The sequence below is a fragment of the Capricornis sumatraensis genome, chromosome 3, assembly GCF_032405125.1.
Source record: "Capricornis sumatraensis isolate serow.1 chromosome 3, serow.2, whole genome shotgun sequence".
NCBI lineage: Eukaryota > Metazoa > Chordata > Mammalia > Artiodactyla > Bovidae > Capricornis > Capricornis sumatraensis.
Window position 1 is genome coordinate 106,529,373 of NC_091071.1, and position 23,301 is coordinate 106,552,673.

The 23,301-nt window shown below is 38.1% G+C and overlaps 1 protein-coding gene across 3 annotated transcripts in view; it reads right to left on the minus strand.

Moving 5' to 3' along the window:
* Positions 1-228: 228 nt before the first annotated feature.
* RAB3GAP1 (RAB3 GTPase activating protein catalytic subunit 1) overlaps positions 229-23,301 on the minus strand; it is a 123,111-nt gene continuing 100,038 nt past the window's right edge. For 2 of the 3 annotated variants that reach the window (XM_068967306.1, XM_068967308.1), the window contains 7 exons: positions 18,729-18,866; positions 15,042-15,269; positions 5,939-6,035; positions 5,738-5,841; positions 5,511-5,626; positions 3,946-4,048; positions 229-666 (listed from right to left, as the gene is read on the minus strand). In XM_068967306.1, coding sequence (XP_068823407.1) covers positions 430-666; positions 3,946-4,048; positions 5,511-5,626; positions 5,738-5,841; positions 5,939-6,035; positions 15,042-15,269; positions 18,729-18,866 — 1,023 coding nt within the window. In that variant the 3' untranslated portion in view covers positions 229-429. Of the gene's footprint in view, positions 667-1,491; positions 1,513-3,945; positions 4,049-5,510; positions 5,627-5,737; positions 5,842-5,938; positions 6,036-15,041; positions 15,270-18,728; positions 18,867-23,301 lie in introns of all 3 variants that reach the window. The other variant, XM_068967307.1, reaches the window with a different exon arrangement.

Here is a 23,301-nt window from a genome sequence, read left to right on the forward strand (position 1 = left end):
GAAATCTGAGTTAACAGATACTCCACTCCACTTTGCAAACTTGATACTAATAAACATAAGTGGTCATACAGACTATGAGCGCAGGGCAACAGCCTATGGGATAGTCACAGAGAAGAAATGAACGCAGTCTTGAGGGAGTGAGTACAGAGAACTGCTGCTGTTTTTTAGTCTCCTCCCTGCCCCCCCCACCCTCCCCAACAAGGGCAATCTCTTTGGAGCAGAAATCTTTCAAGAGCTGAAGCCCATTCCTCTGCCCCCACCAAGATCCTACAGAGCCCATCAGAAAGTCTCTCAGATGCTGGTATGACTTGATCACTGAACAGGACAGGTCCTCTTGACAGCCTCTCAGGTTCTGACTGATACAGCTTCCTTCCCACAGAAGGGGTCAGCACTGTCTCCGAAGCCACAAGTGAAGGGACTCAAGAAGAGCTAGAAGAAGGAGGTATCTGATGAAAAGGCACCTGCAAGTCTGAAATCCTCTTTGGTGAGAACACTGTACATGCGCTGAGGCAGAGCCCGGGAGTAGGGAGCAGGCCGGGGCACGGCTGTGCGCAAAATGAGTTCCCGGCCCGCGGGGGGAGGGAAGTCTGCCGCCAAGTTCTGCCTCTTCTCTTCTGGGGGGCCCATCCTCTTCAGTTCCTCCTCCGCTGGAGTCATGGTTGCAGCCTTGAAGAGAATCACATGCTAAATTCAAGAGCGAGTTGAACGCGAAACTTAGATCATTTTGAAGGACAGATGAATAAGCATGATAAATACAAAAAAATGTTCTACATTACTCAGTAATGCAATTGATTATGTTATGATTGCTCAAAAATCACAACACAGAAAATGCAAGAAGCTTGAAACACTACGTGAGCAGCCAGAAATTACAAATAAATTGGTGACAGAGACAGAGGATAATGACAGCCAAGCAATCTGCTGTGGAAAGTGAGGGCCATATTCAGACATCTGATGAAGAGGGAAAATGGAGCTGTTCTGGTTTCTATACAAATCTTCTAGCAACGACCAAAGTCCAAGTCTGCTGTCCTCAGTCCAGTAAGGAGCTGCTGCTCTCCAGAGTCTGGAAAGATGATATTTATCGATTCTTTCAATTCTTTTCACTTGTCAAATTAAACCTGGGAACACTGATTTGTTTGCTGGATGATTAATGTGATGCAGAAGTGACAGAGACCCATGAAATGTAGCAGCGGCCACGAAAGAGAAGTTCTCAACAATAAAGGCATCTGGTTTTTCATTGAAACTGCATAAAATATATATTCAACTAGAGCTTTTATTTTAACTCTGATCACTCTATTTCTTTCATGATACCATTAATTTTGGGAAAAAAGTTGTTTTGGCAATGGAAATATGAAATGTAATGTTAAACACCAGCAAGAAAGGTACGCCAAACCCAGACTGTTAAAGAGGAGGTTGGTTAGTCTTCATGACCTTATGAAGTTAGAGAAATGGGAAGGAACAAGAAACTACAAGGGACAAAGGCTATTTTGTTACCTCATCAGAAGACTCAGTCAGCTTGAGGAAGGGTGAGAAAAGAAACAGTGATGAAAGGGAAACAAGCAAGATGGTTTAAAAAGAGCTAGACAAGAGATTTCAAGATTATTTCAGAGACAGCATGCATTACATTAAGGAACATGATCCTATCAAAAAGAATATCAAGACAAAAAACACCACATACAACACACCTAGCCATCCAGCTGAGCAGACAAATTCCACTACTCATGCATCTGATGGCTCAACAGGCAATGTACAGAATGTCACTTAACGAGGAAATGTTCAGCAAAAACCTAGCTCTTTCACTAAAGATTAAAAATACTAAAAAAAAGTACTCTATGGCTTGAAAAATAGATAACCCAATGAATTTAAGACTGGATGTCTGACTTAATTTAGCACGACCAAAGCAAAATCCAATCAGTGATTTGTTTGCAGTATTCTATTTAAATATGGATGTAACAATGATAAATACAATCATGATGAAAGTTTATTCAAATTTAATATTAAGGAAAAGTTTGAAATATGTAAAATTATGGTATAAAAATTTTCAGTAAAATTTTTTAACTTTAAAAATGTTAAAATCTTGATTTAATAGAACTGATATAAAGTATCAGTTAATTATGAAAAATTACATGAGTAAACCTGAATGGTTTCTATTAATTACCCAGATATTTAAGAGCTGAGTTTAAAAACAGACCAACCAGGTGCTTGTTACATGGATTACAGACTGCTGAATCTGTAAAAACATTCACTACAAGGTTTGAAAGCTTGAAATATTTGAAAATTACACAACGTGGGATAAACGTATAATTTCAGTATCCATTAAAGGAGATTACAATGAGCCCAGTGAAAAGATGATACAGTCCTATATTTACCCATGAGAAAGATAATCACATTAGGTGGAAAATAAGAACAAATAATATAATCCTATATTGTAAAATTTACATATATTTGAATCTACTAGATGTTAAATGTTGACAGTGATCATCAGTGGGTAGTGAGATTAATGTGATTAATTTTTTTAGGGTCATTAATTTTTCTTTATAATTCTCTGTATTATCCAAATTTTTACAACAGTAAGAGCTTGCTTACAATCTTGGGGGAAAAGATTATCTCCACATTGGGGAAAGTAATTTTGCTTAACAATTTACAACAATGAGAGTGTTCTACCCTTAGCATTAAAAATCTAAATACTTTCGATTTTTACATCTTCTTAACAAACAAGTTTTAAACATTAAGAAAAGAATCTTTGCAGTATGAGGAAAATTCATATTAGTGTTAACAAGGAAATACGTTTGTAAGGTTTTGGCTAGTAAACTGGCAAAGATATTACAGGATGTGAAAACAAACCTGATTCTTGTTTCATACCAGAGTCAGAAACATAATAAACTGAAGTAAGTATCTATAAGGAAATAAAATACTTGGTTTTTAACTTGAAATCTTTATATTTAGTTTGCCATCCCATAAATAATCTCAGGTTTCAGTTCTTGCTAAAAATTCAGATGAACATATCTGGTTATGATTTTGAATATAGTAACAAGATAGACTCCAGACTGACTCAAAGGAGGTTATGAAGTTTCTTTTTCATGGATAAACCCATGAAAATCCTTTTCCTTATTTGACTGTGAAAATTAAACTTCTAAAACTGGGCCATTCTAAGCATCATCACAGTACTGCATAAGGGGCACCCTGTATTTACTATGCTTCAAAATACTTTTATCAGAATCTTTAAGAAGTCCTAATGTGAGACTCATGTGCAAAAAGCCAGCACCTCTGAATCAGTAAACAACCAGTAAACATTTATATAGAAAGAGTCAACATAGAGCATAATATCAACCTCGTAAAAAATTCAAATCTTTATAGTTTAGAATGTCAGAAGGTACTATATAATTTTTAAACATTTCCTTTCATCAATAAAGGTAATGACAGAAAAGTTTTCAAATTGGGCTTTTTTTTCTATGCTGAAGCCTGTTTCCACTGTCCTAAAAATCTTTCCGAGGAAAACTTTGAAGTTATATCTTTTCACCGTTATAAAAATAGTTACGATTTGCAATTTCACAAGCTAAGTTGTGAATCCACTTGCAGTACATGGAGTTTAAAACTGGTAAAATTAAACTCTATTCTAATTTGACAGTGGTAAACATTTTTTCCACACCACTGCACACTGGTCATTGCTAACCAAGTCTCTTATCAGATTCTTTAACAAGGAATTTCAGACCATTCTAACTTCTGAAATTTAGGTACAAATTTCAGAAATAAATTTATCATTTTATTTAAATGTGTAAAAGAGCAGATGGATTTCAAAGACTAAGAAGTCACTGTTGAGAGAGTCATTATTTCTTCAATGTTCGAATCCAGTGCTTTCAGCAGCTTCATGTGTGGGAATCAAAACAGTACCTTACTGAGCAGAGGCCTGGAGAGAGCATGACAGGGTCAAGAAGGAATCTCACATACCCTCTGAGCATTCACAAACAGCTTGTGAATGATCCTGCCAGCGTGTCCTCTGCCTGCACCGACGACTAAAACCTCCGGTTGCTCCAGAAGGCAACTCACAAACCTGGGAGAAAGAGGGAATGAAAGGATGGAAAAGGAGCTGCTCAGTTCACACTGGGTCAGTCCTCCCTGATTAATTTTGGGGACAAACCCTCAAAATCATATTGGTGAAAATCATATCAAGGCTGGAGTGAAAATTTAACAGGATAGATCAACATTTGGAATTAAAATCAACTCAAATGACAACCTTCATGCCTTTCAACTCTTTTTATAAATTTTTTCAAAAATCCCATCTCTGTCAAAGTGTAAGATGAAATAGTCTATTTCTTTTAGACTATAAGCTTAGACAATGTTATACTAAGGAAGATTTTTTTTAATGTTTTTAACAACAAAAACCACATTTAATTTAGACAGCAAAGCAATGATCCTTGTGTTTCATTTTTGTTCTTTTAAGAGGTGTGTGTGTGTGCATGCGCGGGCACACATGCACTTAAAATATGTTTTGCTGGGCACAGTCTCAGCTGTAAACTGTGCCATTATGTGCTGGAAGCATTCATCGTTCAAGTATACCACAGACAACGTATGGTGGAACTCAGAGAGTCGAAGACACAGAGCCACCAAGCTCACACCACCTGCTCGCTAACTCGAACTGCTATTTTAGAAACTTCCTTTGATTAGAGTGTATTCTCCTCATTTAAAAGGAAGGAATATTCAAGAGCAAAGCAGGCTGTGAGAAAACTTCACTCAACAAAAGACATAATATTCAAACAAGAACTTGTTAAAGGCTATAGCAAATGCCTTGTCATATAATATTAATTATTTAACATCAATAACGCTATTTCTCTTGGAAAGGCTGATGAAAATTTTAGTTATAACAAATTCAACCCATTGAAGTAGCTAATCTGGAAACACTTTCTCATCTATTAAAACAACATCATCCTTTCAAGTATCTCGGGCAAAAATTGACAGGGGTGTGTGCTGACAGCCCCCCTTTGAAATGGTCCAAATCTCAGAAGGAGGAAAAGACTGACCCAGTCATTTGCCTCATCCTGAAGAGGCCATCTGCTCACTCTTTCAAAACATATTCACAAGGGACAGAGATATGCACATTTGCTATCACAACTCTTGTTTAGAACTGGTAAGTAGGAATGTTGAGCAGAAATAGTTTCAGGACACGTCTGCCTATAGTTAAGAACAGTGAGAGTGGGAAGCAAAGTTTCCAGTAACAAGAGTGAATATGAACAGCCAGTTCCTCCAGAGGCAACTGCTCCAAGAGCAAACAAGGACATTCCTAGAAGACTTGGAAGACTTCATTCTTAAAGTGGGAGGAATAGAAACAAGTGACAAGTACTCACAAATACAAGAGAGGTCAATCCTATAATAAACAAATATTTCTCTGTCTCTAACCAACGCTTGTTACAAATAATATGGGAGCACTACAAAGGAATCTCAACACTCCATGAAAATTTTCTAAAGAGTGGCTTTTCCTACGGGAGACAAAGATGAGTTAGTCAGATAGCTATTACCTTTCAAGATCTTCCTTTTCCTCTTCTTGTTCACATTTCTCAGTTCCAAACTTGGCTTTCAGTGAGCGGGCCCTGGCAATTATAGCTTCTACATTAGTAATTTGATGGATGATTTCCTAATAGTGCAAAAGGGGAGAAGCATACATTGGAAAAAGGCAAAAGAAAGCAAAGCATTTTTTAAAAAATTACTGCCAACCGGGAAGAACATTTGACAAGATCAGACTTACTTCCAATTTCTTGTCTTCCGGATTGGGGAAGTGCAAAACTTTACTGGAATGGGATATTATCTGCTTTATAATCTTCTTCACTGAAGAAATGTTTTCTAGACTTTCTGTTTTTAAAAAGATCAAAGCCATCATTAGAAAAGTTAGGCAAAGTCTACCTTCATTTTGGAAATGAACTAATGACTAATCAAATAAGACATTTACCTTCTTCCTTTACCTTGAGTACAGCTGCATGGATTACACAGGGTAACAAGTGCCGAGCAAGGTCTGCCGGCTTCTGGACTGCCAGATAGTGCAGTACCTGAAGGAGACACAAAGTTAGATAAATGACCAAGACAGCTGCCAAAGAAGAAAGCAGCCACTTACAGAAGCTCTGTCTCCCCTGAATTCACACCTGTAACAAGAGTAGAGAAGAGCTCTCTTCTCTTAGTACCTATCCTACTCCTTCAGGTAAGTAGCTGCTATTCCCAAAGGTAAGAATAATGTTACTGGAAAGAGCTAAGAACTTCAGTCCTTAATAACGGTGGATACTCTCATAATGTCTTTTTCTTGATACAGAGAACACTAAAACCAACCACAAATTATACCACCTTGAGATAACAACTGTTAATGGTGGAGCATTTTCACTGCAGGATTTTTCAAGACTTTGAATATATACATCATATATTTGCATGTGTATTAAGTTGCTTCAGTCATGTCTGACTCTGTGACCCTATGGACTGTACCCCAGCAGGCTCCTCTGTCCATGGGATTCTCCAGGCAAGAATACTGGAGAGGGTTTCCATCCCCTCCTCCAGGGGATCTTCCCAACCCAGGGATCGAACCTGTGTCTCTTATGTCTCCTGCATCAGCAGGGTTTTTTTTCAACCACTAGTGTCACCTAAGTAAACTAACATCAGGTATGTAAAATACTGTTTTGTAACCTGCTTTCCTCACTTAGGATTTCTAAACATTGCTAGCAATGTTCCTCTAAACTTTTTGTTTATTGTTTTCTCCAAAATGTTATTATTTTTCTGATTCCTACTTTTAAGCTCTTTATTCAACAGCAGTAAAGACAAACGAAGTATAGTATCATTGTGGCTGAAAAATGCTCACAGATCTCAAAGTAAACAAAGAAGTATAACACAGAAGTTCTCTAGAAATCCTACATCCTAAGGAACAACACAGTTTTGTGTTTATCTCCTCAGGCTTATTTCTATGCCTATTTAAACACAAAGATACACATGTGTATGCAATTTCTTAACAAAAGCTCATAATACACACAATTTCAAAACTTGCTTTGGTCATTTAATGGTTTATGATATAGAATTATTTGTCTTGGGACCTCCCTGGTGGTTCAGTGGTTAGGAATCCGTGTGCCATTGCAGGCCACACAGGTTCTATCTCTGGTCCAGGAAGATCTCACATGACACAGAGCAACTGAGCCCATGCTCCACAACTACTGAAGCCTGCATGCCTAGAGCCTGTGCTCCGCAAAAAGAGAAGGAATCACAAAGAGAAGCCTGCACACAACTGGAGAGTAGCCCTCGCACTCGGCAACTAGAGAAAGCCCACTGAAGCAAGAAGACTGAGCACAGACATAAATAAATAAATAAAATTTTAAAAGAATTATTTGCCTAGAAGGGCTTCATGTTTTGAAATATTTTTAAAATTAAAAAAATGTTTTTAAAATATACATAGCAGGTGGTAACGATAACCCTGTATGCAAGACAGCAAAAGAGACACAGATGTATAGAACAGTCTTTAGGACTCTGTGGACAGAGAGGTAGAGGGTGGGATGATTTGGGAGAATCGCACTGAAACATGTATAATATCATACATGAAATGAATTGCCAATCCAGGTTCAATGAAGAATACAGGATACTTGGGGCTGGTGCACTGGGATGACCCAGAGGGATGGTGCAGGAAGGGAGGCGGGAGGGGGGTTCAGGATGGGGAATACGTGTACACCCATGGTGGATTCATGTTGATGTATGGCAAAACCAATACAATATTGCAAAGTAATTAGCCTCCAATTAAAATAAATAAACTTAAATTAAAAAAATACACATAGCAGAGTATTTTATACACAGAAAACACAAACACTTGTTTACACACCAATCAGCTTAAGAAACAGAAGGTACCAGGACTTTCCAAGTCCTTGTGCTCGCCTTGATCAAGACTCCCTCGCTCATGCACTCCACCCCTCAAGTAACTACTAATCATTCCTTTTTCTTCATAGCTGTCTCACATATGTACATAGCCTTAAACAATGTGTTGTTTAGTTTTGCTTGGTTTTAATCTTCGTATAAATGGACTCTTTCTAGTTATGCCACTCAGTGACCTGTTTTTCATTCAGCACTGTTTCTGAGATGCATAGATATTAATACATGCTATATATAACTTGCTATATTAAAATGCACCCCTCCATTTTTTGCTATTAAAATAATGTCTCTCTCACATTATTTCATAAGTTTGTGGCATACATGTAGAGGAATTTCTTCAGGGTATCTATCTAAAAACAAACAATGCCAAATTATTATTTTTCAAATACTGAAATCATATTCCAAATTATTTTACTACGTATTTGAACAGATTTTCATTCTTATATAGAGTAATAAGAGTTCCCACTATTGAAATCCTTGTTAACACTATTACGAATGTTGTTTTCCTTAACTTACAGAAAAACAAATTTCCAAGAATACAAAATATTTGTACATCCTTTGTCTGCACTCATTTCCTTTTACCTCATCTCTTTTTTTAATCACATGCAACTCTCCTCCTCTGTAGGTCCATACAATATATACATATAAACATTGTTTTTCTAAATAATTTGAGATCAAGTTCCATACAGGATATCCCTCTATCTCCAAATATCTGTATTTCCTAAAATTAAGAATGTAATTAACACTGATCAAATACTTTTAATCTAACCCATTATCCTTAATTTTATTGCAGCAATCAGAGTATTGGTGTTATTTCCATTATGAAACCCACTGGTGTTTTCTTTGCGCCCTAACATACTATCTGTTTTCGTGAATGTTCCATGTGCATTTGGAAAGGAAGTACCGTTTTTATTTTCAAGGTATAGTATTTGCAATGTATCTAAAAGATCAGCCTTATTGATTATCTTGTTTAGTTCTGTCTACTTGACTGTCTTGTACACTGGGAGTGTGTTAAAAGTCCTCTGCTACTAGTGTGTTTTTATCTACTTCTCCTTGCATCTCCCATGATTTCTCTTTTATACAAATGATTACATTAGCCAGTGCATAAACATTGACAACTGTATATTCTCATTGTGAAATATCACTTTTAGACTGTAAAGCATCCTTATGTATCTCTTGTAATGCTTTTCTGCTTTGATTCTGTTTTATTTGGCATCCGGATGATAACCCCTGCGTTCTTAATGTTTTCTGGTAAATCTCTGTCCATTGTTTATTTTGTAGTCTTTTTGAGTCACAGAATACCTTGTTTACAGCACAGATATGGGTTTTATAAGACTATCTTACATTGCAATTACTCTGTATGCAGTATGATCTTTATAATGTGTGTTACTCTATCTGGTGTGTGTTCTTTGCTTGTGAATAATTTTTCCATTGTACTTAGGAAGGTTCATATTTTCATTCTTGTGATACTACCTTTTCTGCTGCCCTTAATTCCTTTATATCTTTATTTTATCAACTTTGTATCTTTATATCTTTCTTTTATAAAATTATGGTCTGATAATTCTAAATAGTATCCTTTGATTACTACCTATTATCTATGTAACAGTCAATGATTGCATTCTACTTTCCTCTTCCTCTTTTTTGATCCCAACTTTTTTAGATGCATTCTATTTTGTCCTAATATACAATTTTTACATATTCTTCTTCTACCCATGACCCCATCTAGTTTTAGTTTTAGCCCTAAAATTAAAGAAATGAAATGCTCACCGTTAGCCCTTTGCCAGTTTCCCTAGTCATCCTCTTGGTCAAATTTACTCTTCTCTACTATGCTGTTCAATAAGGCAGCCACCTGCTACAGAGAGCCATTTAAAAATTCAGTTCCTATGCTACTAGTCTCATTTCAAGAGCTCATTAAAGCCATGTGTAGCCATGGGCTACAATTTGCACAGCGAACCTATGACCATTCTGAACACTGCAGAAAGTTCTACTGGACAGGGCAGCTGTAGCGGATTTCTCAGGAAGGGCCTATGTATACAGTTATAGGTACAAAAACATGGAGAAAACATTTTTTTATAGCCTTGATTACTTGGACATCTTGGTGGAATGTAAAATATTTAATCTGTATTTTTTGCTTATATTTCTTGAAAACTCTGCCCAACATTGCTGTGCTACTGAAAAATCTGACAACTGTCCAACTCTCTTGCCCCTGTAAATTATTTTCACGTTTTGCTGCAAGGTCTGAGAATTTTTTTTTTTTTTTTAATATTTAAGGTCTAGTAGTACTACAGTGATAAAATTTGGAGTTCACTAAACCTAATCAATTTTCCCCTGCACCCAATGAGCATTTTTAATATGTAAATTCAGATTTTATTTCATTTTCAGAAAGTTTTTTTAGATTACAATTTTAAGTGTTTAGTTCTGTTCAGGTGTTCTGATTTTTCTGCTTCAAGAACTCTGATAAAAACGAGTGTTATTTCTACATTTCCTATCTTTCAGTTTTACTACTTTCTCTCTAATCCCTTTTATTCCTTTATCTCATTTTGTTTCTCTTGGTTATTTTAATGCTCTTCCTCAATGCCTTTTATTAAATATAAATATGAACCTATTCTTCTGTGGGTACTATGTAGTCTTTATTTTTGATACGGTTTTTTTTTCCTTCTACTTCTATCCTAAGTTAAATTAGCAGTACTTTCATTTCTTTGTGGGGTTTTTGGATTCATGTGGCTCTTGTATTTAGTATTTCTGATTAAACGTGATTTTTCACACCCTGTCATGCTTATATGAGAATATCTGATTCAGCGCAGGCGCAAGAGGGCCTAGAGGAGCCATCCCACATTGAAGGCCAGGAAGGGTGGCGGTGAGGAAATACCCCTCATCAAAGGTAAGGAGCAGCAGCTATGCTTTGCTGGAGCAGCCATGAAGAGATACCCCACGCCCAAGGTAAGAGAAACCCAAGTAAGACGGTAGGTGTTGCAAGAGGGCATCAGAGGGCAGACACACTGAAACCATACTTACAGAAAACTAGCCCATCTAATCACCTAGGACCACAGCCTTGTCTAACTCAATGAAACTAAGCCATGCTCACGGGGCAACCCAAGATGGGTGGGTCATGGTGGAGAGGTCTGACAGAATGTGGTCCACTGGAGAAGGGAATGGCAAACCACCTCAGTATTCTTGCCTTGAGAACCCCATGAACAGTATGAAAAGGCAAAATGATAGGCTACTGAAAGAGGAACTCCCCAGGTCAGTAGGTGCCCAATATGCTACTGGAGATCAGTGGAGAAATAACTCCAGAAAGAATGAAGGGATGGAGCCAAAGCAAAGACAATACCCAGCTGTGGACGTGACTGGTAATAGAAGCAAGGTCTGATGCTGAAAAGAGCAATACTGCATAGGAACCTGGAGTGTCAGGACCATGAATTAAGGCAAATTGGAAGTGGTCAAACAAGAGATGGCAAGAGTGAACGTCAACATTCCAGGAATCAGCAAACTAAAATGGACTGGAATGGGTGAATTTAACTCAGATGACCATTATATCTACTACTGTGAGCAAGAATCCCTCAGAAGAAATGGAGTAGCCATCATAATCAACAAGAGTGGCCGAAATGCAGTACTTGGATGCAATCTCAAAAACGACAGAATGATCTCTGTTCGTCTCCGAGGCAAATCATTCAATATCACGGTAATCCAAGTATATGCCCCAACCAGTAATGCTGAAGAAGCTGAAGTTGAATGGTTCTATGAAGACCTACAAGACCTTTTAGAACTAACACCCAAAAAAGATGTCCTTTTCATTATAGGGGACTGGAAAGCAAAAGTAGGAAGTCAAGAAACACCTGGAGTAACAGGAAAATTTGGCCTTGGAATGCGGAAGGAAGCAGGGCAAAGACTAATAGAGTTTTGCCAAGAAAATGCACTGGTCATAGCAAACATCCTCTTCCAACAACACAAGAGAAGACTCTACACATGGACATCATCAGATGGTCAAAACTGAAATAAGACTGATTATATTCTTTGCAGCCAAAGATGGAGAAGCTCTATACAGTCAACAAAAACAAGACCAGGAGCTGACTGTGGCTCAGATCAAGAACTTCTTATTGCCAAATTCAGACGCAAATTGAAGAAAGTAGGGAAAACCGCTAGACCATTCAGGTATGACCTAAATCAAATCCCTTATGATTATACAGTGGAAGTGAAAAATAGATTAAAGGGCCTAGATCTGATAGATAGAGTGCCTGATGAACTATGGAATGAGGTTTGTGACATTGTACAGGAGACAGGGATCATGACCATCCCCATGGAAAAGAAGTGCAAAAAAGCAAAATGGCTGTCTGGGGAGGCCTTACAAATAGCTGTGGAAAGAAGAGAGGCGAAAAGCAAAGGAGAAAAGGAAAGATATAAGCATCTGAATGCAGAGTTCCAAAGAAGAGCGACAAGAGATGAGAAAGCCTTCTTCAGCGATCAATGCAAAGAAATAGAGGAAAATAACAGAATGGGAAACACTAGAGATCTCTTCAAGAAAATCAGAGATACCAAGGGAACATTTCATGCAAAGATGGGCTCGATAAAGGAGAGAAATGGTAGGGACCTAACAGAAGCAGAAGATATTAAGAGGTGGAAAGAATACACAGAAGAACTGTACAAAAAAGATCTTCAGGACCAAGATAATCATGATGGTGTGATCACTCACCTAGAGCCAGACATCCTGGAATGTGAAGTCAAGTGGGCCTTAGAAAGCATCACTACGAACAAAGCTAGTGGAGGTGATGGAATTCCAGCTGAGCTATTTCAAATCCTGAAAAATGATGCTATGAAAGTGCTGCACTCAATATGCCAGCAAATTTGGAAAACTCAGCAGTGGCCACAGGACTGAAAAAGGTCAGTTTTCGTTCCAATCCCAAAGAAAGGCAATGCCAAAGAATGCTCAAACTACTGCACAATTGCACTCATCTCACATGCTAGTAAAGTAATGCTCAAAATTCTCCAAGCCAGGCTTCAGCAATACATGAACCATGAACTTCCTGATGTTCAAGCTGGTTTTAGAAAAGGCAGAGGAACCAGAGATCAAATTGCCAACATCCGCTGGATCAAGGAAAAAGCAAGAGAGTTCCAGAAAAACATCTATTTCTGCTTTCTTGACTATGCCAAAGCCTTTGACTGTGTGGATCACAATAAACTGGGGAAAATTCTGAAAGAGATGGGAATACCAGACCACTTGACCTGCCTCTTGAGAAATCTGTATGCAGGTCAGGAAGCAACAGTTAGAACTGGACACGGAACAACAGACTGGTTCCAAACAGGAAAAGGAGTACGTCAAGGCTGTATATTGTCACCCTGCTTATTTAACTTATATGCAGAGTACATCATGAGAAACGCTGGACTGGAAGAAATACAAGCTGGAATCAAGATTGCCAGGAGAAATATCAATAACCTCAGATATGCAGATGACACCACCCTTATGGCAGAAAGTGAAGAGGAACTAAAAAGCCTGTTGATGAGAGTGAAAAAGTTGGCTTAAAGCTCAACATTCAGAAAACTAAGATCATGGCATCTAGTCCCATCACTTCATGGGAAATAGATGGGGAAACAGTGGAAACAGTGTCAGACTTTATTTTGGGGGGCTCCAAAATCACTGCAGATGGTGACTGCAGCCACGAAATTAAAAGACACTTACTCCTTGGAAGGAAAGTTATGACCGACCTAGATAGCATATTCAAAAGCAGAGACATTACTTTGCCGACTAAGTCCATCTAGTCAAGGCTATGGTTTTTCCAGTGGTCATGTATGGATGTGAGAGTTGGACTGTGAAGAAGGCTGAGCGCCGAAGAATTGATGCTTTTGAACTGTGGTGTTGGAGAAGACTCTTGAGAGTCTCTTGGACTGCAAGGAGATCCAACCAGTCCATTCTGAAGGAGATCAGTCCTGGGTGTTCTTTGGAAGGAATGATGCTAAAGCTGAAACTCCAGTACTTAGGCCACCTCATGCGAAGAAGTGACTCATTGGAAATACTTTGATGCTGGTAGGGATTGGGGGCAGGAGGAGAAGGGGACGAGAGAGGATGAGATGGCTGGATGGCATCACGGACTCGATGGACGTGAGTCTGAGTGAACTCCGGGAGTTGGTGATGAACAGGGAGGCCTGGCGTGCTGCGATTCACGGGGTCGCAAAGAGCCGGACACGACTGAGCAACTGAACTGAACTGATTATGTTACAGTTTTCTTCTGCTTTGTGGTCAGTTTTCTGGGAAATAATCTCATTAGCTGAAATGATCCAGTTCATACTTGTTTACAGTGGTTTTATACAGATAAGGTTTGCTCTTTACTGCTCCTGGTCATGCCATAGTTTGAAAGTATCCTCTTCTGCATAGTTTCTTCAGTGGATGGTGGGAGATGAAGGAGGCTCTATATATTACTTCTTTTTCTAGAGAATCTTTAATTTTCCCCTTATTTCCTTCTTTCCCATCATTGCTTTATCTCTAAGGGGTATGTCATTTCTGCCTACTTACCTGGTCCTTCCTAAGGCAGAGGAGAGTCTCTGATTGCCCACTTCCAGCCCTCCTTATTTCCCTATACCCAATGCTGTTAACAGTCCAGCCCTACCTATGCTGAGTGTTTTGGCACTTAGTGTTAGGAACAGTCTTTCTGGGGTAACTGTGCTATATCTAAGTCTTCTTCATCCCTTCTCACCTCTTCTTAAGACTCTCTATCCATACTCTTTAGACCCAAAGTAGTCTACTAAATGATTATGCCATAATTTATTAACACTCTATTTTTCCAAACTTTGGTTGTATCTATTTTTTCACTAAAAAACTTCTTGAACATCACTGTTACATATTGATCTTTTTATATTTTTCTCATTACTTCCTTAATACATTTTTTTTGGTAGTAGAATTGCTAGGTCAGAGGACATGATCATTTTTAAGGCTTTTGACATATGCTGATGGTCCAAGAATGAGCATTTTACGTAAAATATACAGGTCTTATTCTTTGGCCTATTTGTAACCAGTTCTAAAACCTTAAATGTGAATATTAGATATATAAAAGGCTCATAACATTTCAAAGCTTTGTTTCTCAAGTATGTTCAAAGCTCTTGTATCTTGTCATAGTTTTTAAAATACTAGAATAATAATTAGCAGTCACATTAGATACCCAAACCTCAGTTACCTTTTCTGCTTCCCGTGTGTCATCAAAGAGTCTCCTCTGCCTTCTAGCAGGAATTGGCTTAGCTGTTTCCCAGGCCTCTACCCACATATTGCTTGGAATCTTCATTCGGGCACTCAATTCTCCTTTCAGAACCATGTTGCCCTTTTCATCAACCACTTCCTCTTCAATGTAATCCCGAGGTGAGTACCACCTCACAAAATCTTCCAGAAAACAACCTGGATTAGCTGCCTAAAGTAGACAAAAAATTCAGCAGAATCAAAAATCAACAGTTACTGATAAACCTGTTTTCCAAATCGTACTTTCATTTTCATAAAAAGACTAATCTTCACAAAATCTAGTATGTGACTTGAGTTTGGATATCACCATTAAATCACATCAGACATTAAAGCACCAAAGCACTTTGTTTTTCCTGCCTCCATTTTATAGAAAAAGAAAACATTTTCATTTGATGAATTTGGAAATAAAAATCTGATGTAAAGTGAAAATAAATCTCAGACTGTAAGTTATATAAGTTAGTTTAAAATTATAGTGTAATAACTACTCAATACTTAGAAAAGCATCAATAAGCTCAAGTCAAGTAAATTAAATAATACACAACATGATCAGAATAATAACTCAATGATGGAAAAGTTTTCCTTTTTTTCCCCTCAATAAGTCAATACTGGTACTGCAATAAACATCAGCTAACCTCGAAAATGTTCTATTCAGCCATCAAATTCCTGTGCCTTATATAACAAATTACCATCACATAAACGGCTTTTGTGCTCTTAAGGAATTGGAATTCAAGTTACTGTTTTTCAGGCTTCTGAAACCAAACTAATTAAAGCTTTATTTAGCGGATAACTCTATAGAATTAACAATGATGCATGCCAAAAATTTTTTAAGTAACTCTACATCCAAGCCTGAAAAAAAGAGAGAGGTTTCACAATGTGAGTAATAAGACATGGAGGTCTTTTCACAAGTGCCCAGTAATGTACCGTTGTCGTTTAGTCATGTTTGACTCTTTGTGATCCCATGCACTATGTAGCCCATTAGGCTCCTCTAGCCATGGGATTTCCCAAGCAAGAATACTGGAGTGGGTTACCATTTCCTTCTCCAGGGTATCTTCCCCATGCAGGGACTGAACCCAAGTCTCCTGCATTGCAGGCAGATTCTTTACCACTGAGCCTCAAGGGAAGCCCAGTAATGTATTAGTAGAGTACTAAGGATGGGCATAAATGTCATTCCTTTAGTACTCCAAGGGTACACACATTAAATACATTCCTTTCTGGTTATAATTCTCTACCACAACATATTCATCCTGCTATGAATACTATATTTAATTGCCTGAAACAGCTACATAGGCATTACTAAACAGTGCTAAGCAGAAAGTCATTTTCTTTCTTTTTAAAATAACCTCAGACAAAAATGAAAACCAACATGATAGGAATGGTTAGTCTTAAATTTGAAGAACAAAAATGCCAGTTTCTCCTTATTGAGCTTACTGGCTATCAATATACTCATGCCCACCAATTTAGGAAGCCCTCAAAGGGTTGAGGAATCAGAGGAGGGTTCTTAACTGACAGTCAACCACATCAGCTTCTAAGAGCTATGGAATCATGGCAACAGAAAATGGCTGTGAAATGTAATGGGTCAAGATTACTGCATGATTCAGAATTCATGTATAAGATTGGATATTAACCAGGCAGCACCACACCCACATGAATACATCTCAGGAAAATAGAGAGACAGGCCTTGAGTGAAGGGAGTGAACCTAAAAAAAGAAATCAATACTGAACCCTTGTACTACAGAATGTATTAAAGGAAGACATTTCACACTAGAATTCTTCTGTCTGGCTGTCCTTATACCAGACAGTACACAGCACCAGCAAGAGAGGCTCAACATTCACTTCAGCTACGGCTTATCTTCTTTCCACTCTTACAGGTATCTACTCCAAGGGCATGCTCTAGAATAGGCCCTGTCCTTCTGGATTGTGCTGTGTAAGCGCCTCAGGTACATATCAGCATTTATCCAAAGCTCTGGGAACGTCCCATGGCCCCAGTACATCCCTATACAAAAAGGGAAAGGGAACCATACCTATTTTAGAGTGACTACGTGTTTCCTTAAATATGTTATCTGACTCCCACATAGGGGCAGGCAGATGTGTAAGTTGGTTGTTTGACATACCATCTATTTTCTGGTTAAAACACTGTAAAAGACTTGTACATTACCCAGGCTAGTCCAAAAGAGTCTAATGAACCACAGTTTTATTGAAGCACAGTGTTAAAGGAACTATACAGCACCTTACCATGAGAGGCAAATATGTTTCTATGGGAAAAAGCATTTATAGTTCCAATTGGGAATGTCCTCCGGCACATGCTTCTACAGGACACTTTAGTAGGACAGGCACAGATGATTATGAAGGCAGACAACGGTTGGGTTAAAAAACAACTGCGATGAGCCAGTACTTCCTACTGTGCACAACCCTACACCAACTGCCTTCTCTACCTTTTTGACTTAACACAGGCCCTGACAGTCAACTGGCTTCTCTTTATCCACTGTACCAACCATCTCTTTTAAAACAACACATCTCTTTCTTGTCTCACAGCAAAATGCAAAGATTTCCTGTATCTTTCTAATCTCTAAGGAAAACTTGCAACGCTCAAGAGGCTTACTAAAGATTTCTTCTCTTAGGAATGATGGGGTAAACAAAAAAATGGAATAAAAAAGCTCCCTTTTACTGTCACTTAACTTTGTTAGCAGGCAAGATGCAAGTGGCATAGGTTTTCATGGAGTGTTTACATTCAAATACCAAACTTAGGCTGCCCTACATAGCACAAAAGCAGCACTAAGAAAGGCTATGGAATGAAGAGATGGAGCCCACTGCAGGTACCAGTAGGTTAAGGAGGAAAGTCTGGGCAGGAGACAGTTTAGAAAATCAGGAGCAGGAAAGGGAAGCCCTATGGCCCACTGAACTACCCACTGTTTTCTTTTTAATGTACGTGGATGTACCTCTGCTTTCATGAGTAAGTAATTCAACAAGACTCTTTATCCCTGGGTTTAAGTGTCACCACTCTCTGAATCCTCTGTGTCCTAGATACAGGCCTATATCTAAGCCTAAAATCTTCTTCTCCATATAGCAAATGCCTACGCACCCTAAAAGGTGACTTTTCTGAGAAACTTTCCATGATTCCCACTCAGCAGAGTCAGTCACCTTTTTGACCTTGATTTCCTAAGAGAACTCAACACTTAATGATTATTTACATATCCCTTCCCACAATCTCAACAGACTATAATTGAGGATAAACATTATACTTAATTACCTAATCACAGTGCCAGTCACAAAGTAGGCAATCAAAGGTTTGTTGAATGAACCAGCCTATGTTAAATTCGAAGGGGTTCCTAAAAGCCTTGTACTAAATCGACTGACACAAAGGAAGAAGACAGCCCAATACACATAAAGAAATGATTCAGTTCTCAATTTTCAACTATTATTCAAAGATTGTTCTTTTCTTTTTTAAATTCAAGAAGCAAGCTTGACTGTGACCTTTAGGGGATGGAGGCAGGGTGTTGTAACTACTAATGAAACCAAAACATTTAATGAAAAAAAGACATTCAGGCCTTCACACCACTTTATAGAGTGACTTTCACAGCTTCATCCCAGAATAGCTCAAAACAGACTCCCGAGCTCTGACAGTGTGACCTACCTTAAAAGACTCCATATCCGAGAGCAGACATGCACTTTGCATGCGCGCTCGGAGGTGAGCCCCTTCTGCCGATGTACCCAATTTAGCTAGAACCTCCGACTGCTCTTCGAGCAGATCTTCTGTCATAGGTGCTGGTTCCTGCAGAGCACAAAAGGACAAAGCTCATGAATAGCTTTTTTTAGAGAAAGCAGAACTATAAAAATAGAACAAAGACAACAACTGTTTCAGCTCTAGCAGTCACAAGATATGTATTTAAAAGAATTCAAAGAAATTCTCAAGTTTTTTGGAACCTACACAAAAAAGTAACAAGTTAATAAGAATAAACATGACTTTCAGTGCTCCCCTCCCCAACAGATATCACCATGTTTCCTCTTGAGAGGAACTGGACGCACTGAACATTTTCCTCTCTACTAATGATATCTTCAGTTCAGTCGCTCAGTCGTGTCCGACTCTTTGCAACCCCATGAATCGCAGCACGCCAGGCCTCCCTGTCCATCACCAACTTTCGGAGTTCACTCAGACTCAGGTCCATCGAGTCAGTGATGATATCTTAAAGGAAATCAACCCTGAATATTCTTTGGAAGGACTGATGCTGATGCTCCAATAATTTGGTCACCTAATGTGAAGAGCTGACTCACTGGAAAAGACCCTGATGCTGGGAAAGACTGACAGCAGGAGGAGAAGAGGGTGATAGACAATGAGATGATTGGATGGCATCATTGACTCAATGGACATGAGTTTGAGCAAACTCCAAGAGATAGTGAAGGACAGGGAAGCCTGGCATGCTGCAGTTTATGGGGTTGCAAAGAGTCAGACATGAGTGAGTGATTGAATAACAACAATAAAGAAATGAAGTCCTAAATATTTTTATGAATGTCATTATTACTTGCAACAAGGTTTTTACTGTAACTAGTGAAAGAAGAAAATTGATATATGTATGAAAATAAAGGCAAATGAACTGAACACCAAGTAAAAGCCCCTAAATAACTATGTTTTATGTTGGAGGAGTTGCACTGAGTTTAGGTTCCAAACACATTGAAATTATCAGTTCCCACAAGAAGTTGGTTGTTTTTTACTTTGGGAATAAGAGACATTCTATATTTTAATGGCAACCCCAAATAAAACAGCAGCGAAGGCAACTCTAAAGGAAGAAATAACTGTAGAATCATTAAGAAAATGACAGAAACATTTCAAAACTGCTCAAAGGGGTTGAGGAAAGTTCTCTAAGAACTGATTCCATTCAATTTTATATTTGAAATATGAAGAACTTAACAAGTCAGAGACTAACCAAACAAATCTTGCCTGCTTTGTTGTTAAAACCAGAAAGCCATGGGCTCTTTTATTCTTAGATAATAGGATAAGACACAGCAGAAGTAAGTGTCTTGTCAATAAATAGATTTCTTCTAGATTTCAGGAGCTTACTATAAAGCGAGTTTTTTCTCAATCTCATACTACTGACATTTTAGACTGGGATAATTCTCTGTTGCGGAGCCTCTTCTACGCACTGTAGGATGTTTAGCAGCATATCACTGCTCCTGCCTATTGCAATAGTACCTCTACCGCCTGTATTACCACTCCACCTCATGACAATCCAAAGTGTTTCCAGACCTTGCCAAATACCCCTGGGAGGCCAAACACAGTTCCCAGTTGAGAACCTCTGCCACAGAGATAATTTTCACAGATTTCTTTCAGAAATAAAGCAGAAGAAAGGTAAAGGTACCGCATTCAAAACACAGCAACAAACAGAAGAAAGTAACTTTTTTTCTTCTGAAAGTAACTTCTTCCCTTGTTATCATCCTCATTTTTGAAACAACCCTACAGGGGCACTTTCAAACACTGTTGGAGAGAATATAAATCTTCCCGAACAACAATCTAGCCACCAATACATAGCAAGCATTTATGATCATGCCCTCTGACCCAATAATTCCACTTCTAGAAATATCACAGTAGCATCATTCATAACAGCATGAAAATTCAAAGAATCTGAATGTACAATATAACAGGGAAACGGTTGGATACAGGAAAAAAGGGCAAGGAAGTACTTTAACAGTGATTACCTCTGGATTATGGAACTGTGAGTTTTGTTTTGTTGTCTCTATAATGAACATATATCACTTTTAAGGTCACTGATACTTGGGGGTGAGTAATAATTGGTAAGGCAGCATGACAGAGTGGTTAAGAGCTTGGGCTCTAGAAGCAACATGCCTGTATTTAAATCCCAGATCTGTTACCTTGAGCAATTACCCCAGTTTTATGTGATCCATTGCTGTAAAGAACAGATTTGAGCACAAACTCAATAAACATTTGCAATTATAGGCACAATACTTAGGTTGTATCATAAGCTTTTTACTTTACTTTCCCTATAATATCAAAACTCCTCAGTCAAATTCAAAAGTTATATGAATCTCCAATGAAGCAATATACTCAAGAGCAGACTCCCTCATTATTTCCATGAAAAGAAACTACTTTTCACTGTCCTTTCGCCTCCTCCCGAAAGAAAGGAAGAGACTGAAAGAAGGTACTGATTATCCTTCCCACCTGGGAACTCAGACAAAATGTAAGTGAAAAACATGATCAAGAGGAATACAAGTGGCAAGTAGCATGAAGACTATACTTCTTCCTTTTTTAAGACTTATTTTTTTCTGGCTGTGCTGGGTCTTCGTTGCTGTGTTACAGTGAGCGGTAGTTACTCTTGGTTGTGGTCCCCTGGCTTCTCACTGCAGTGGCCTCTCTTGTTGCAGAGCACAGGCCCTAGGCCCATGGGTTTCAGTACTTGCAGCTTGCAGCTCTAGAGCCAGGGTTCAGTACTAGTGGCCACATGGGCTTTGTTGCCACGTGGCATGTGGGATCCTAACTGGGCCAGGCACCAATCTGGTGTCCCTTGCATTGCAAGGTGGATTCTTAGCCACCAGGGAAACCCAGGACTATAATTCTTACCTGTACCACATCTGAATATACCCAAAGCTTTCTCATGTACATGATCTCATCACTGAGAAGTGAACTGGGCATTTTAACATGTAGTGAAACAGTGTGGAGACAGTGTCTTGCCCAATGTCATAAAAGTGGCAAACCAAAGAGAATCTAGGATATCTATCTGATGCTGACTTTGAGAGCTATTAGTTTGGTTCTAATCCACTACTTAAGAACTCCTGCTTCAAAAGATTCTCCACAACATACATGAATCTCAAAATAATTATGCTGAAAGACTTCCCACACACAAAAAAGTTACTATAATTATATAAAATTTATATAAAATTCTAGAAAATGAAAACTAATGTATTTTTTGAGAGATAAACAAGGCTCAGAAAAGAATATAGCTTGTACTAGCAATTCTAGTAATAATAATTGGTGGTGCCAGGCTATAAATCTAGTTCTGCCAGATTCCAAAACCTCAGTCTGTGCCACAAGACCTCAATATCAACTACAAGCACCCTAACAAAATTAGAAAAAATAAGTACTTGGTTTCCAGTATTAGAATATTTCTGTCCTAATACTAAATGTTAGTGATGAAATATCTAAAACATAATTTACTTTTAAAACATATAAAGAAGCAAAAAGATTAGGCCTGTCAAGCAAACAAAATTAATGTCATAACTAACAGCCACCTCACAAAGAAACAATATGAGCAAGGAAATATAGTTAACAGAATCCATGTTTCAAATTATCAAACAAACATCCCAATATCCCACTGCACTATTATTACAAGTGATCAACCCATTTCAGAATACAAAAACTAGTCACAAAAACTTTTAAGTAAATCCTTGCATCCTGGGAAGCAATATTAGCCTCTTATGTCTTATATAAGAAAAAGTTCTCAGAAAATAATAGCTAAAAACTGAGTGGTTATTTTGAATTAAACATGGTATCATTCACTTATCATACACTATTTCATTTAAAACTCAATGATTTTATGATTATTTCAATATGCAGAACAAACATTTGATAAAATACAATACCTGTTTATGATCTAAACTCTCAGAAACTAGGAATAGGAATCTCCTTCATAAAATAAATGATACATACATCACATACACTCAAAGACTGTCACATGATTTCATTCTGAAATTAAGAGGAGGATGTCCATTATTCAACACTGTACCTGAGGTCCTAGCCAGTGCAATAAGACATGAAAGAGAATCAAAAAGTGTACAGTTCAGAAAACCATAATTCACATTGTCTATATTAACAGACAACATGACTGTGTATATAGAAAACTCTAAATAATCTACAAACTACTAGAAATAAGTGAATGTAATTAGATTTCTAGATTCAAAGTCAATATACAGCAATCAACTATTGCTATGTATCAGGGAAAAAGTTAAAAATTAAATTTAAAAAAACCATTTACCTTATTTGAGAAATCACAAACACTGGGACATAAACCTAATAAAAGATATACAAAAACTTCTATATTAAAAACTAAAAAACAGGGACTTCCATGGTGGGTCCAGTGGTTAAGAACCTGCCTGGCAACGCAGGGGACACAGGTTCGAACCCTGGTCAGGAAACTAAGATCCCACGTGCCGCAGAGCAACTAAGTTTGTCTGACAACTACTGAGCCCACACACTGGAG